This window comes from Convolutriloba macropyga, chromosome 9 (assembly GCF_964194025.1).
Source record: "Convolutriloba macropyga chromosome 9, txConMacr16.3, whole genome shotgun sequence".
NCBI lineage: Eukaryota > Metazoa > Xenacoelomorpha > Acoela > Convolutidae > Convolutriloba > Convolutriloba macropyga.
Genome location: NC_134476.1, coordinates 38,221,393 through 38,239,183, shown reverse-complemented (window position 1 = coordinate 38,239,183; position 17,791 = coordinate 38,221,393). Strand labels below are relative to the sequence as shown.

General features: G+C 36.2%; 1 protein-coding gene across 1 annotated transcript in view; it reads left to right on the top strand.

Annotated features, from left to right (window-relative positions):
• The first annotated feature begins 3,847 nt into the window (after positions 1 to 3,847).
• Positions 3,848 to 17,791, top strand: part of LOC142346211 (uncharacterized) — a 136,690-nt gene continuing 122,746 nt past the window's right edge. Inside the window, exons 1-3 of the mRNA XM_075398724.1 lie at positions 3,848 to 4,274; positions 12,200 to 12,414; positions 12,557 to 12,597. Coding sequence (XP_075254839.1) covers positions 4,226 to 4,274; positions 12,200 to 12,414; positions 12,557 to 12,597 — 305 coding nt within the window. The 5' untranslated portion in view covers positions 3,848 to 4,225. The remainder of the gene's footprint in view (positions 4,275 to 12,199; positions 12,415 to 12,556; positions 12,598 to 17,791) is intronic.

Here is a 17,791-nt window from a genome sequence, read left to right as displayed (position 1 = left end):
TCTTCGAAGAATGTCATCTCCAAAAATTTTCAAAGTGCAACAAACTTCTTCAAACACTCTATGATAAAAAGGATTATACACTACACTATGTAACGTTGAAGGTTTTTGAACGCAGCTGACTTTAGGTGCTTAAATTCGGACCAATTCCAGTTCCAGTTTTGAAACTAACCAAATTCATGAAAGTTGGTTTTCTCTATAACTATAACTTTGCAAACTAGTTCAAGAAAGCACATAAAATAAAAATAAAAATGAATTGATAATAAACTTTTTCCAGACTGTCAGAAGAAAATTGCAAAAAGAAAAATACATGAGGGGCAAAAACAACCAAAGCGCGTAATCTTCAGGAGTGTATTGAACCATGGGGAAATTGGCCGGTCAAATATATGACCATCAAATCAAAGAAACATGAGTTGATGACAAAGGAACAAAACAAAATTGCGCTTTGGGCCTACTGCGTCAGGCGTTTTTACCTTAAACCAATAAATTCTCTACAATTTGGATGTAAAAAAATTGAAGAATTTGCATTTCACAAGGTTGATATCTGAAAACAAAAGATTTTCCCCCCGATACAAGATTCAATCAACTAGATTATTAAGAAATGAAGCTTGATCAAGGTATTGTTCACTGGAATGAACACTACGCAATTTGCCCGCATGCCCTTGACAATTCGTTTCTGGATTTGGAATTAGTTGTAAGTAAAGCAAGCAATAATAGTGATATGTCTGATTTATCTTCAAGTAATAGTTTTATAATAGAACCAACACCAAAACGTAGACGTCTAGTATCATACAACTCAAGCCGTGACGATAAGTGAGAAGTTAAATTTAGTTGTAGTTAAATGCAGTGATAAATTTTATAAAGCATTCAGATAAACTAAAAACGAATACATGTAAAATTTAAAATTTCACTATAAAAAGAAAACAAAAAAGGTTTCTCTAACGTCGTGTTATCGGGATTCAACGACGACTATTTCCATGGGGGAATGACTTATGACGTGACTAGTCAGACCGTTTTGATGCGTAAATGTGGTCAGACCGTTTTGATGGGAGTGTACTTTTTTGAAAATAGTAAAAAGAGCTTTCGAATTTAAACATTTTGAGTGGTAAGGAAAGCAATCTAACAATGGACGTCTTCACCTTGGTGGCATGTTTAATTCGTATTCTTGTAATGGGTGTGTAGGTTCTTTATAACTGTGGATAAAATGTTGAAATTTACTTAGACCAAAACAAGATTCAAGTACCCTGGCAGTATCATAAGACGAATTAACTTTCAAAGCAAATTCATTGGTAGTAGTTAAAGTGGTTTCAAGGTGAAAGCAGCAAAACGGTTTGCAAAGCAAGTGGAAGAAAAATAGTTTCCTAAGATTAGTTTCATGCATGGCAGGAGAAAATAAGGAGAAAAAGTTTTGAGTGTCCCACAGTGTAGTTTACCAGGGAAGACACTTGTGTCCCCCACGTAGTGTTAATTTGAAGACACTTATGTACTCCTCGTATTTTGCTCAGGTAGACACATCACAACTCACAATGGATCCGCAATCGAAGTGGTCAAAGAAACATGTGCGAAACTTGAAAGAAAGCAAGTTAGTATGGCTAACAAAAGACTCCATTAAACGCTGTGAGTACAGGCTGGAGGAACCAGTGAGATATTTACTGGCAACGACGGTGTTCAAAGTGGTACATGGAGAGCTGAACCGGCCAGTCGTCAAGTTAGCGCCAGTATTCTACGATGGTGTTTCCCAGATCGAAATCAGGACCGGCAATGTTGCCGCCATTCGAATTTTTTAGTGCTACGTAATAACCACCCGTGAGCATGTCATCAAAAGCAAATATTGCAGCAATTTGACATTTACTATGTAAACAATGAATAAAATCACGTTACTTGACTAAACAATCAGATACGAGAAGCAATGATGTTATAAATTATGTTTGTTTGATTGTTTACTTTAACCCAATTGTTTGACTAGTGAAATTACATTGTTTTCAAAACCATTAGAAACTTTTATAAAGAGCAGTTGGTTCTCAAAATAAGATAAAGTTTGGTTTTTCATCAAGATTAGTCTTTTATTCTAAGTTTTGCTAGACCTTAAGATCCTTAGAGTTTAAGTTAGTTGAGCTTTGCTATAAGAAGTTAGTAACAATACTAGCTACTGGCTGAAGCTTCACAAACTTCAGCACGAGAATGATCATTGCTTATCCTTGAGGATTTTCTTAACTTTAATCAACAAAATTAAAGTTAATATTCTTTAATACGTCCGAGCGACTAATTTTTTTGACGCGATTATCAGTCATTTGAACCCTGTGAAGAACCAGGCCGGCGTGACGCTCGAGAACCAGGCTGTGATATATCGTTTACGCTGAGACTCTTGAGCTGCCGCAACGATATTGACGGTTTTTCGACGACAAACTTTAAGCAGAAACAACTGCCAATAAAAATTTCCAAAAAGGCAAAAAGAACAAGATTTTGATTGATGTTTACAGTATATGCATTGCATGATTACTACGAACGAATTTTTTTCAAACTTTTTTCTGTTAATATTTTCTAAATTATTATTTATTATTCACACGTATTGACACATAACGTTTCAAATGCATACATTGTAGTTAAACATATGCTATTGGGGGTCGTCGCCCAATTTTTTTTTTTTTTTGGGGGGGGGGGGGGGGGCTAGATGGAACAGTTTTGTTAGTTGTTTAGATTTTGGAAGAAGAACATTTATATACCCTGATTAAAAAGTAGTTTATAAAATTGTTTCAAAGCTGGAGAACTAAAGTTGTACCCTATCAATAGGAGTTCTCTTGCAGTTGATAGCTAGCCTCCTAAATCCTAAATTTTATTTTGTGTTTGCATGGCTAAAAGTGTTTCATCAAGCTGTTTCATGCCTATAACTTTGTAAACTATATGTAAATTAACCTACAATTACTAGAAATGTAAAAAGTTGGACAAATGTCCAAGTTTTCACAATCAGACTACTGCGTTTGAAGTCTGATCAGAACATCATTAACTGTGGATAAATTTTCAGCATCCGTAAAAGTTTTTGTCACAACATTGGTACAACCGTTCAATTACCAATCAGACCGCGTTAGTACTTTTGGCATTTGGCTGCAGAGGCATAACTTAAAAACAATAAGCAAAAATGTTCAACTTAAAAAAATCCGGGCTCTGATTAGACAATAAGACCCACGTCGGCTCCAAATCGTCTCTCCCCAGGCCTAATTACTGCCGGAATGCACGTGCCCTCGGCTGAGTCAGACTAGAGCCCGGGCCGAGGTTTCACCCCTATTTCACCCTAATATTTTTATATTTACACTCTTCCGCTCTTATTTTTTAGAAGTACACTTTTCCACCCTTGAGCGGAGAAATAGGGTGTATAATTTTTACACTCTTTTCCCCTATTATTTTGGGGAAAATCCTCGCATTGGGAGGTGTTTTCGATCTGGGACCTATCTGGGGTGGACAAAAAACGTGCTGCTTTTTTATGACTTTTTTTATGCTTATCCACAGTTAATGCAGAAACCTGGCCATAACCAAATCCAAACCTTCTAATAATACTGTGCATGCTTTAATAATGCTAATACTAAATCATATAAATCATACTTTTTAAAACTTGGTTCGAAAAAACGTCCCCGTCAATATATTTTTGGTTAGCATTGTTACTGCTTGTTTATGGGTAACTATAATGATATAACGTTCTGTTTCTTGCATTTTTGTCGGCTAAATAATAGAGAAGAACTATCATAATTGAGTCCGTTTAATTGCGACAGAACAAAGCAATGAACTAAACGAACACAAACTGCGCTGCCCCAATACAATTACACACTATAGTAGCAATTCAAAGGACATTTGAGCCCAAATTGTGAGACAATAAAGTATTCAGCCTTCAGAGTTATAGGGCTTTCTTTCAATAAACACATCACTCGCAGAATCAGACTACGTTATCTTCAATACAGAAGAGTTTGTATATGCATAAGCGCGCATCTACGCACTGGTTTGTGCATACATACACTAAACTGTAAACACATCACACAATCTATCTTCATATGGTTAACTATGGCTAACAATTGTATCGTTTGATTTACGTTTAATACTCAAGTCTTGAAATTGGATTTGTATAACCTCAGTTTTGAGAAAATTGAAGGTTATTCGCTTTCAACTTGTTATCATTTCCCATTTTAGCGGTTGTTTATACGCTTAATCAAATTCCTTTTGCAAATTGAGTTGTTTAAAAATGAAAACTGTTAAATTTACGTGGAACAAAAAGACGTTGACCGTCTTTGGTAAGTTTATACATCATTTTACCTCTTAATATTTGAACTTTAGTGACCTGTGAAATATGTTTAACAAACTTTATATATTTTGACCCACAAGTATCGAAGGGTATACCCCGAAGGATATAATGAATTTTGACTTGATAGGTGGACTTGATAGGGGCGGTGTCTTTTTTGTGCTTTGGTGTTTTTTTATAGACGCCAGAATTGTTTGAATCCCGCAGCGCGTTAGGTTACAACACTTTATTAAAATAAATTCCTGGTCAAAAGAGCTGATTAATTTTAAAGTAAATTTTATGTTATTAATCTTTACTACCCAGAGGCGTCCGTGAAAAAGTTCAACATTCTGACTTTAAAAAAACAACAATTTTTCAATAAAAACTATATAGTTTTTTGTGAACAACAATACCATTTTGTACCAGAGGCCATAAAAAGTGCGTTTGCGCAATATTCCGACCTCTCATTTGTAAAGAGCTTCCTCAAAAGCAAGACATGAGTACCATATAGAGGTGACTTAATTCTTATAACAGGAGAAAAACAGCTGGTAGGGAAACTGGAATTGAACTTATTATTTTGAAAAATATCAAGACGAGTTAGTCAGACGCTTAGTAAAACCAGTTTTCAAATCAAGCAAATGACCAGATCACAGAAACCGAACATTCCAAAAAAATAATTTGTTTGAACATCACCGCAATTGCAACTCCAAGAATTATTTTTCATTTTTTTTTTCAAAATTGGAGATTATATATATGCAAGGCCCCGACTTTAGTCGAAAAAGGGGAGCTGTTTTAAAAAATTGAAAGGAAAACAGGAAAAGCAAACAGGAAGCGTTTTTGAGGGGTGCGGGCGTTGAGGAGGGTATTAAAGTATCAAATTATTTCAATATAAGTGCTAAAAATTGGTAGTAAATTATATAACTATAATTATATTCGATTATGCAATGTTTCCGAAAACAAGTAAACAGAAGATTACCTTGTAAAAATTAAATATTCAGAAGACAAAAACTGGCAACAATAACTGTCTCTTTTTACCCGGCGCAACCTCTTTCTCTTCTTAATACCCATTTCAGGATTTCCCCCTTTTTATAGCTCAATTGATTTCGATTTAACCAGAACAAGGCAGAAAACTTCATAGAACATGGGAATCGAATAGTTCCGATAAAAAATTATAAATTTGAAAAAGAAAAAGAAAACATTTAATTTCTTTTTTCTCTGAAATATTGAATTAATTTTTAATATAACTTTTTGCCTTATGTGTACTTTCTGATTGCATTTGCCGGAAGTCAGTTCCAAATGAACAACTGGGGTACTTCTTATCTACAGGAGAACTACAGATATTAGTTTTTCCAGGGAAAAACGAGAAACAAAACGAAATAAAAAAATTCATTTATCTCATTGCTGTTTTCTCAAACCAATTTTGAATATTTTTTGTTTTGGCAGGTCTTAGACACACATCTTTGTCTTCGATTTGTTTCACTATTGAATTGAACTGGTATACATATAGAGATCCCTTATTGTGTGATATGTTGCAATTCAGTAAATTTCGATACTGAAAAAAACTATGATTAGCAAATAGTCATCAATGATTTTGTAATGCAACGGTAAGAATATAGCGGATATAAAGTTAAAAAATTAAACTGCAAAAACAAAATATCCGGACAAATTTTGAACCGCTGAAACGAATTTGGTGGTGTAGAGCTTACTGACGAGTCAATTCGAAAAGTGGAATTCAGTGGTGGGGGGTTGAATAGCGAAACCCGACAGAAGCAACAAGAACGGAATCGATTGTTACTAGTAATACTTGACAAGAAAATACAAATTTATATAGTAGAATTTAAATCTAAGCAGAGACTTGGCTACCAAATAATTGAAGATTTAGATCGGCCAACAAAACTTATCATTGTTTACGAACAAACTATTATCCTCTCACAGGAGGAACTGCCCAAGCAATTGCAGCCTCGTTACAAACTTGAACCATTTCCACAAAACTTTCTTGAAAAGGAAAGACTATCAGCAAAAGAGTTGAGAGAAACTATTGACAAAAATTGGTTTGATTTTTTAAACAAGGCTACGCATTCAAAAGGGATTATTGGCTCAGTCAACGCTAACAGGGAAGCCAACAACAACGAGGGTAACAACATTCCACCAACTGGAGAATAATCCTCACAAACTGATCAAAAACAACGCACTAATGAACGATCGAGATACCGAGAAGGCCTCTGAGTCTTTTCATCGAAACAAAGATGAGATGAAAAGTTGAATAATTTTGACGTAGACGAAACAAATCTGCAACTTGAGCGAGCACGATTTGATCGGGAAAAGTTAGAGTTAGAGCTGAAGATGAAAGAGCTGGAAGTGCGACAACATCTTCTCGAAGACGAGCGTGAGTTTGAGCGCAAATTAATAAAAAGGGCACTGGAGAACGATGACCGACGTTCTCTTCTCAGCCAGTCAGTTTGCGTGACAAGTCACCCCTCAACTGGGAGTCAAAAAGGGAAAATATCTCAGACTGGGCCGAGAAAATGACCGCAGTGAGACCAAAATCCAACGTTTACGGCAGCCCAGCGAGGAATCAACAGAGACGTAATGCACGAATCAGAAGCGAGCGTGATTTTTCTTCTAGCTGCGAGAACCGAGACGTTTCTCACGAAAGTGGATCCAGTTACACTTATAGGCAATCTAGCAGCAGTCAACACCCAAAATTGAAATTGAGTAGCTCCGATGGAAACCTAAGGAGTCGTCTAGCATGTTAAACCGCAACAGTAGCTAAAATCACGATTCCTGATTCCAGACAAAATCACTTGAAGGCGCTACTTACAAAGCAAAATCTGCAATCTCGGGAATGGGGTATTCTGGAAAGTTGTACAGGGCCGCCTGGAGTTTTTAAGAAAGGAATTTTGGAAGACAACATGTAATTATCAACTCGCAGCTCGAGAGCCTTTGAAAATCAATTCAAGTGAAGCCTCATAACTCAGCAAGCATTATTCAGTTTTCTGTTTGTTTCTAACTTTGTTAACGTTCTCAAGGAGTACAAAGAAGTTGGTGACTGCAGTCAGATTCAAAACTGTATATAGCAGTTGACAGGCGACCATTTTCTCAAAGAAATGGTGGCTTTACGATGAGGAGGAGGACTGGCCTCATCTGTTCATGTTTGATAAAAAATACCATCAAGAATGGCATTCATGCATGAAGGATTCTCAGCGTTTAAAGCTGAGCTCAAAGAAGAAGACAGGTCAAATACTAAAAGAGAAATTCGATTCGGTTCTCGAAGACATCAATTTTTAGTGCGGGTTCCAACGTTAGAGAAACGAAGCCAACGCAAAGCAATCAATGTCCGCTAGTTGATGTCATCTATATTTTTTGGAACTGCCCATTCTTCATGAATATTATCGATTGATACGTGGCAGTGAGGAAGCAACCCTTATGTTTTGGGTGTTTGGGAAAAGGACATGCAATCAATAATTGCAAAGTGAAGGCGTGCGGATGTACCAAAAAGCGCAACCGGTTGCTTCACTTAGAAAACCAAGTGGATGAGGGCACTCACGCAGTCGATGTAAGCGCTGCGACAATAAATCAAAGTGACGAAGTTACAAGATTTGTTTAGATAGGTTTGGCCTCAATCCAAAGTGGATGCCACTGACTGAATACTTGATTTCCTCGTCAGTAGTTCAACGGTATCATTCATCGATCAAAGCGTGCAATAGAAGTTCAGGCCCAAGGCACGGAGGTAACGCTAAATATAGCCGCCATACACGGAGCAAGGGATCTGAAGACAGAAAATTTTCCTGTAACAATAACGTGCCTGCATCACAGCTGCATTCGCTTGAGGCGTTTGCGCACCCTTGTGATTTCTTTGGGAAATACAAACTGAAACGGTGTTTCAACCACCTGAGTGTACTTCCAAACGGAAGTTCCAGTTTAATGGAAGTTGGCATCATTCTAGGTCAAGGTACATATGAACTACAAAAGGCAATACACAACTTAATAAGAACACGAAGTGAACCTGTCGCTGTCCTGACGGAATTAGGATAAGTAGTCTTAGGACCCATAAGGGGCAGGAGAGGACAAAATTTCATAGGGGATGTAAGTCAATCGAAGAAATTGCAACAAGCTTAGAGTTTGTTAGAGAGCTCGACTATGTATACCGGTGAGTTGTACGAAGTGGACGTGCTCTGGAGTGAACTAGAGTCCAATCATAAGAACAACTACGGCTCAGCTTTAGGTCACTTCTACTCACTAGAACAAAAATTCCAACGAGACCCAAATTTAAAAGAATTGTATCAACGGTCATTTGATACAGATGCTGAAATAGGATTCGTTAAATTGGAAGTCAAACGCACTTTCGGAAAGCAATGGTGCTTGCCACATCATCCATGAGTGATCCCAAACTAGCCTGGTAACGTCCGCCGTATTTGCAACGCTGCAGCAAAATACAATGATGTGTGCCTAAATGGCAAGTTGTTAGTCGGACCCGATCAACTACAGGGATTAATCGGAACAATTTTAAGATTTCTAGAAGGACGAATAGCCATAGCCGCGGAAATTGAACCTATGTTTTTGCAAGCGCAGGTTACTGAACGAGATAAAAGGTCCCTCAGATTCCTTTGGTGACCGACAATGAACAAAACTATGCAAACTTAGATTATCAACGTCATGTTTTTTGTGCAAAGAATTCACCAAATTTTGCAAACGGCGCTCTGAAGTAAGTGGTGACCGACAACGCGGACAAGTCTCCAATTGCACTAAAACCAATCCAAAACAGCTTCTACATGGACGATTTCATCAAGTCAGTAGCAAACTCCTGAAGAGGCAATCAATATCTTCAAGCAACTGCAACGTCTTCTATCACAGCTTGGATTTGAACTGAACAAGTGGCTCACCAACAGCAGTACAGTGACCGAAGAAATACCAGAGGACTTGAAATCAAACAGAAACACAAAGCAAGTGGAAGTAGAACCCAGTAAGACGAGTTCGTCCGTGCATGGACTTCATTTGACTGTTGGGGAAGATAGTCTGCAAGTTTTCAGAGGTACTAACAAAGTAGTTGAAACACCAATCACCCACAGGAAGTTTTTCTTCAGTGTTCAATTATCTTGAACTGTTGTATCATTCAGTGTTCACATAAGATTACTAAAGAGAATATGTACCAAAAGCGGTCATCATTGAGACAACTCAATGGAACAATGGAACATAACGAAGAAGATGTGTTCCTGAAATGATAACAAACAGCTGCCAGAACTTGCAGAAACCAGCATGGGTAGAAGATACTTCAGCACAGGCAAGAATAAAGTGGAACTTCATGTCTTCAGATCCGCATTAGAAGACACAATTTGTACTCTGGCATTTCTATGTTCACAGCTCAAGGAAAACTCAGCGGACTTGGCGTTTGTAACCGGAATAGTCGGAAAGTGCTAAGCCGAACCGATGCGACACCTTTTGATACCAAGGTTAGAACTACAAGCGGCAGTCATGGCAGTGAGACTGAAGGAACAGATAGTTAAAGAAAACGAATTTTTGATTCAAAATAGCAATTTTTTCGTACAGACTCCAATACTGCTGTAATAGATACGCAGCTTTCACCGCAAACAAGTGTTTGTAGTGAGCCTAGTTGCGGAGATATTGGATACAACTGACGCTTCGCAGTGGAATCATGTGAGTGTTATCAACAATACAGCTGACTTCAGGACAAGAGTAATCAATGTTGATGAACTCAAGAGAAATGAATGGATCACTGGGCCGGCCTGGTGGAGACAATCAGATAACTAATGGCTTGAGCAGGTGGATTTGACATTCGTTTCAACGAACAAAACGGACATACGCCCTCAATATCAACAATCGAAGAAAAAACCAATGGTTCAATTGGAGACCTTCAGCAATTTCAACCGACTGGTAAATACACTGGCAGATGTGCAGCGGACTTTGATCAAAACCAAGCCGGCAACAAAAGTAATTCGTATTGAGCAAAATTGCTAAACCAACAGTATTCAAGTCTCTACGGCAAGAACAGTTTGCTGAAGAGATGAAGTCTCCTTAAGTTGAAAAGGAAATTCCGAAAAGAGCAGTAATATTCCGCAGTTTTTACCATTCCTGGATGAAGATGGACAACGGCTGAATAGGCGAAAGTAATTTGGACTTTAATGCAAAGCATCCAATTTTGTTATATTGGAAATATCACGTTGTCGATTTACTTCTGCGTAAAGAGCACAAGGACAACAACCATGAGGGGACTGAAATTGTCGGAAACATTTATCAACAACGCTTCTGGATATTGGGCGTGAGAAATGCCTTGCGTTCAATGGAGAATAAATTTATCACGTGTCAAAGAAGCAGAGCACAAGCAATGGATCTGGTAATGACATCGCTACATACAAAAGGGCTTTTTGCGTCAACATCTTTTGCAATTGTTGGAGCATACTGCTTTGGCCCCTTTACAGTAAAATGTGGTCGCAGAAATAAATAACGATGGTGTTTTGTTGGCTTTTTTAACAGCACGAGTTGTGCATATAGAGGTAGTCCCAAAGATGGATACTGATAGTTGTCTGAGCGCAATTATGCGGTTCATAGTTCGAAGACCAAAACTGGTATTTTTGTGGCTGCATTTCTTTTATTGGTTCACTAATGGATGTAATCACGTAATTAAGCAGGTAATTGGTACAAATCTTTGAGTTATACTGCTCTTAAACATCGTTTGCTTACAGTAAAAACCTAAATTGATCAAAATTGAGTATTAATACTTCAAATCTTATCAATGTTCACTGCATATTTTAAACCTCAAAACTCCTTGAAGACAATTTTTTTTTAATAAAATTTCACGTTTGAAAGCCACTCCTTTGATTCCACTCACAAATCTGCTATTTGTATGTCGATCCGCCGAAATTGACTGAACAAGAAGCGGTTGAGCATATAGTTCCTCTCCCCAACTAAGTCGGGATCGCCACAATTGAGCCATCTAAATTTAGAAATTTGGAAAAAAATTGGAAACAGTTTTAATTTCTTAGGGGCAATGGAACGAGAAATATTTGACAATCAACCAAAAAACTCTGAAACCCTCTAATAACAACTTGCAGTTAGTTTTAATATTTCGTTTCAAAACTAAGTTTTGATTCTAAATATTTTGGCGTTATTTCTTATTATACACTAATGGTTGAGTATGTATTGGATTTGCCTTTGAATGAGAAGCGACTGTGAATGATATTCATTTTGTGGGTTTTTCTGGTCCCTTTTTCAGCAAGTCTTCTCAAAAGTGTTTGGCGAAATCGTGATAATTTAAAATGATCTCTCTCACAATTGATGACATATTAGTGCAGCAATTGTTTTTGTTTATTACGTGAATAGGCTTTCCAAAATTACGAAATCAATGACATTTTTCGGTATTTCTGAAATGTGAAGTATTTGAGATTAAGATGAAACAAAAAAATTATGAACAAACGTTTTGCAGTGAAGATCCTAGTCTCAAAAGTTTGTGTGTTTTCCTTGACAAGAATTCAAAATTTGTTTTGCTTTTATTGATATTTTTCTATCCTGACTTTCGTTGAGCTTCTTTGACGTCTGTGTTTTTCGCAGCTTCTCTAGCTAGTAACAGATGTGCGGTGTCCCGCCTTCAGTTAATATTGAACGTGTGGCGTTGGTGGTGCTGTGGCTTGACGTCAGAGAACCATGGGTTTGATTCACTGACGCCAGTTTTGGTGGTGTTTCAAAAAATACCATAGCACTCAAGATCCTTTTGGCACGATATGCCTGGGTACCCTCTACCCACCTTGTGTTGTTTCTTGGCAACAGTTTTGATGTTTCGTAGAATTTGCGTTACAAATCTTATTTTGCTGCCTAGAAAAAGTCATCTATTTCTTCCTGTCTCAACTGCTGATAGATATTGATATTTAAATATTGGATGCGAGTTTCAGCCTCAAAAAATATTTTGATGGGATTCTATTTCAGCCGCTTACGACTTCGCGAGTGACCAAATCGTGAACATTTCGCCCTCTGCTACAAACGGGACTCTTGGATCTTCATCTCTTCTAAATGTGAAGAAGTTTGACCAGATCGAGGTGACCTATGAGTATGTGCAACTGGGCACTCCAAATGAACCCGTGTGGTATTATGGACATGTTGTGTCATCCGATGAAAACTCGTTCCCAGCCGTGCCAAAAATGGTTAGATAGTACTAATGAATTATTTCATATATTAAGTTGAACTAACCCTCCCCTCCTCCCCACCTCCCCCCTTGAAACATAGAATTAGCAGTAAAAACCATAACCAGTTAATCAAAATTGAATATTTGATGTTGTGTTTTAGGGTCTCATACCAGTGTCTTACGTCATCGAAAACAGCGAGAGGTTCGTCATTTCTTTTTTCCCCTAAAATATCAGTAATTTTACGACAAAAGAAAAATTTGTGGCCATTAATCACATTGGACTGATTGGGTTATTGAGAAATTCGTGAACGGTTTCTTTTCTGCAGGTACATTATAACAGTCTGCAACTGATTTATTTGCTCCTGCTTATAAAAGAAAAAACAAAAGAAGAACTTTATTAACCGTAGCAGTCGTAAAAAATAGAGAAAACAATTGTTACAAAACTGCCTGGAGTGTAGTTATTTAGCTTAGTGATATTAAATTAATATAATTCTTAGCTCGATCAAAGAATATTGAATTTCTTCTAAAACGAGGTTGAGTAAAAATTTTTAAATCTGATAATTTTCCAGCTTACAGTCCTATAAGTCGTATAATTCTTTTTATCCAAGAAAAGTTTGTAAAAATTTAGCAGGTATTTTTCTTTTCGAGACCCTTTAGTTCTTTAGGAAATGAATTCCAGTCAGTTGACGCTGATTTCATAATTGAACATTCTAATTTTAGAGTGTGACATATAGAGTTTAAAAATACATCACAGCTTCTTATGTTCTCTTTGATGCACCAAGTGGGCAAAGCGGATGCAAATGTCTCAGAACTTATGCGTTCACTACTGTTCTCAATAGAAACGTTGATATCCGATAACGAAGTGTATAGATAGTTTCAATGTCGCACGCCATTTTCCTCGAAAGATGTTTCACTTCGTCTTTGAAAATGAGATTTTTGTCAATATGTTCCCCCAGTTACTTGACGCATTTTGACTATTCAATAATTTTGCTCTTAACTTTAATTGATTCAGATACTTTGATACATACCTCTTTGTTATGATTCCGTGGCTGGGTTGGACTAGAGAAAGATCCGTCTAATTTGATCACTGGAAGTAAAATGGAAGGGGTTTTTAACAGAAATATCCGATGCGGATACTACGCTTTTTGTTTTTCCAACAATTGAGCGAATATATGCGAGGCCGGCCTTCAGTCAAAAACTACGTTTTGTTTACTCATCGTAGCGAAAAGGTAAACATCATCTCCTACCTGTAAGAGGATACTTATCTTTTTTTAAGAAAAAAATCTGTTTTATGACAGTTTGAAAATAGCTGTTTAAAAAAGTGGAAGAAAAACAGAACTTAATCGGTTTAATATTTTCATTAAATTACCCGACAAATTTGTTTGGAATTATAACAATTTCTTCCAAAAGAAAACAAAATAAGTATTTAAAACTTTATAAAAAGTACTCAAAAGAGAAAACTTCTTTCTTTTCCTCAAAGTTATTACATTTTTTTAGTAATAAAGAATCGTTTTCCGATGCAATCAAAACAGAAAAGTTTCATAAAACGTGGGTACTGAAAAAATTTTAACAAGAAACTATTATTTTTAAAAAAAATTGAGATGAAAAGAAAATCATTCAACGTTTTCTTGTCCTTGAACTCTAAACTATTTCTTTAATAAAACAAAGTCCCTTGTTGCTAATTTTTATAGGTTTATTTGCCCAAAAAACCAACAAAAAACTGTGATGATTCTAGCCAGAACTATGTCTCCCAGATTATTAAGGGCTCCATTTTACTTTTTACTTGAATTGTTCACCTTAGGCAACATTTTGACAGCTGAAAAATGATTATGTAAAACAACTTTAAAAGGGGATTTTTCAGCACCGCTTCCTCCTTCTCAACTGACTTTTGTTTGAATTTTAAACCTAATAATTTCTCCAATTTATCTAAATTTATTTAAGCAATGAAATCATCATAGAGCAGAGTTCACCAGCGCGAGGTAATCGATCTTTAAAAATCGTATGTTTTTGTACGAAAATGCAGACAAAACTTCTATTTCATACTCTTTCTTCTATTCAAGAGTCTGATTTCGGTTAGGTAGCCTATCACGGGGAAAACAATAGCGCCCAGATCTCACTATTCGCAAGGTTTCTTCTGTTGGTTCTTCTTAACAATAGAGCTCTCGTGCTCTTGGCTGTCAACAATTGTTGATGACAAAAACACTTGAATTTATTTCTAATTACTAAATAACATTAATTCAATATTCATCATGTAATATGCGTTTTAACTTTCAGCCAGATAACAATAACTTTACGAAGTTTGACACAAGCGCCTACAAGCTTGAAAGAAAACCTTAATAACTAAACTTTTCTTAAATCAGTCTCTCGGTATAGCTATAGCAATTGAGCATTTTCTGCGCTGCCTTTATAAGGAAATCCCTTTTTGTACTGAGTCGAGCAACAAATTGCGCAAACAAAAGGTTCGTCCTTTTGGCACAAGGATTTCAGCCTTCTCTAATCTTATTGGTTTATATATTTAATTCCACCAGTGTGAATGCAGTAGTATTGTGGCCTGTTGGATGCACTTACGTGCTTATTAAATGTCAGTCAGAATGACTGAAAATCTTGGGCAATAACATGTATCCATGCAAATGGCTTTTCCGGTGTTTTTGTTTACAAAGGGCGGTTTGGAGATACGGTTCCTTTCCGGAATATTCAGGTTTTGGCTCGTGTTTTACATACACACTATAATAAGTTGTGTTCATTGAACTCTAAATGAGCGAAATCGGAGTTTACCCCCCAAGAAATTATTATTTCTCCCCTATCAGGAATAATAGATACCCTCCCTGTAATGCTGACACTAGCAATTCTGGCATACATATAGCGTAGGGATCCATTGGGGTGACCACAATCTCAATTTGGTTTCGGCATTTTAGTTTCCCAAAACTGGAGGGGCGTGACAAGTTTTGGATCCTTTTTTATAATTTTTTTTAGATTTGATCATAACTAGTAATTCTGTAATACTCGAGTTTACTTCAGGTATAATTAATAACTCAGTTCTTTCAGTTTTATTGTATATACCCTGCTTAGTGACTAAAAGAAGGTTCGACGTCTCAACAAGCTACTAGCAGATTGTAGCAAATTACAATTCATTAAAGATTGTAAATTCATATAAATAAATATAAAATTCCCTCAGGTCTGTATTCCAGTAAAATTGGTTTATCAGTTTAATTGCTTAGCAGTTAGTTTTTCCTTTGCCCTTGTTGAGCGTCGTGGTAGCTTGTATACTTTAATTTATATTTTACGAAAGTTAGAAAGTAATGGCTGAATTCCTGTACAGCTAATTTCATGATGCAATTGCTCTCATGGTAACAGTTCAATAATGACAATTTTCTTTATTCTTTCCTTGCTACAACAATACATGTGCTAACAGAGTACGCCAGGGTCCCACCAACAGTCAGTTAGTGCTTGCCAAGTCGTTCAATCCATAGTATAATATCCGCGACCTCTTAGCGATCAGGGGTAAAACGTTTTAATGAAATTATTTCGCTCTCCGTTTCTCGTTTCACGCATTACCGAGTTTTGTGATCTGAATTGCTTGTCTCTTTGTCCAGTGTTTCATATGTTCTGAAAGGCGGCCGGATGTTCATAGTTAATACTTTGTTTCCAGTTAGAACGCCTAATTGTCAATTCGGCTGAAAATAAATCTCGTGCCTTAACCATCAATTGCTGTGGTTTGAGCTCATTAGTGACGATTTTACGTTCTATTTGAAAAGTAAACCTTGAAAGGAAAGAACCTTTTGTTTTTTTGCTCTGGTTTTTAAAAAGCTCAAAAGTCTGTGATTATAGAACGAATGATGTTTTTTTCTACAATTTAATTTGAGTTAACTGCTTGCCGACAGAAAAAGCTCTGTAAGGCAAGGTTTCATGTCCTTCTTGATTTTTATTGTGTAGAATTTTGCTTGTAATCCGGTCGCAGCAATTTTTTTGCAATTGGCTGTGCGTGTTTATCCAAACTAAGTTTTAGCTTCAACATAGCGCTGCTGTGAACCGAGTTTCTGTAAAAATTTGCTTGATATTGCAAAAATAATTTAAAATTGTATCAAATTGAGTGTTTAATTTTTCTTTTTGCATTATGTAAAGCAGTAATCAATGATTCTGTGGAAAAAAATTTGGATTTGATCTGCGAATAAATTAAACACAGATGAATATGAAACCTATGTTAACTGAATTAAAAATAAGCTCAAGACGATACAATTAATTTAATTAGTGAAATTCAGCATGTTGATTTTCTACATCACATGATTGTAATGGTTTCGTCAGAATCCCTGTTGTGTTGGTTCATTTAAAACGGTTGCATCAAAAAATTGAAAATTGTTGACAAAGAAATTGAATTTGTTTTCAATTTTTTTGACGCTTACTTTTGTTAATGATGAACTTCGAACACGCTAGAGTCTCAATTAAAAACGCTTTTTAACGAGACATTGCATAATATTCGTCTTTCTTTTTGTAAAATTTTTAAACTAAAGAAAACTTCTAAGTGTAATCTTGTCTCAATTTGTTTCTCGTTTTTCGAGTTTTTTGTTCTCGTGTTATTCGTTTCAAAACAATGGGAAGTTTTTCGAAAAACTTGAGACGTATATTGGAATATTTTGTGCTACGCAGCATTGTAGAAGCCGTCTTGGATTATTAAGTACTGCAATGCCTAGTCCAACTCATTGCTAGTTTTTTGCTGTAAGTTCACAAATTATCTGAGAATATTTTATGCCTGCTCACCAAATTACTCTGCAGCCGGGCTTTTCTTTATCAACAAGGTTTGCAAGGAAGAAATTTTCCTATTAGATAAAAAATATCCGGACAATCTCTCTCTCAATTTTTTGTTGCTCATTTTTTTATCTGCTTCTTTTCAGCAAGATAACAAAAAGTACCCTTGTGCTTCTAATCTAATAGTCTTAGCTGTTTGGTTTTTTCTCTGAATATTAGTAAGCTTTATCTTTTTTGGATAATATTTTTACGGTAATGTTTAATATGATAAATTTTTCTACTATGAGGACACATGCTATCTAAAATAAAATTAAGCAAGTGAAGATTATTTTTCTTCAGTTACGAAATTCGAGTTTTTGGGGTTTTATTGGAAATGATGCAACTAGTTGACTTTTACAGCAAATGGTTGTGTATTAATCTTTCGGGAATCCTTGGTGGTTCAATTGGAGTGGGTGGAGTAAATTGAATTTCGTTTTGAAATTTTCTTTGACGCTTCCTTTTGCGTTTAATGAGTTTTTAACACGCTAGCTTCTCAGTTGAAACGTTTTATAACAAATCTTTAAAATGCAATTTTGGGGTTCTAAAGATCTCATTTAAGTAATTGATATGTTTGCAATAACGGTAGCTAGGCGGAGATCTTTTCGCTGTTTTTT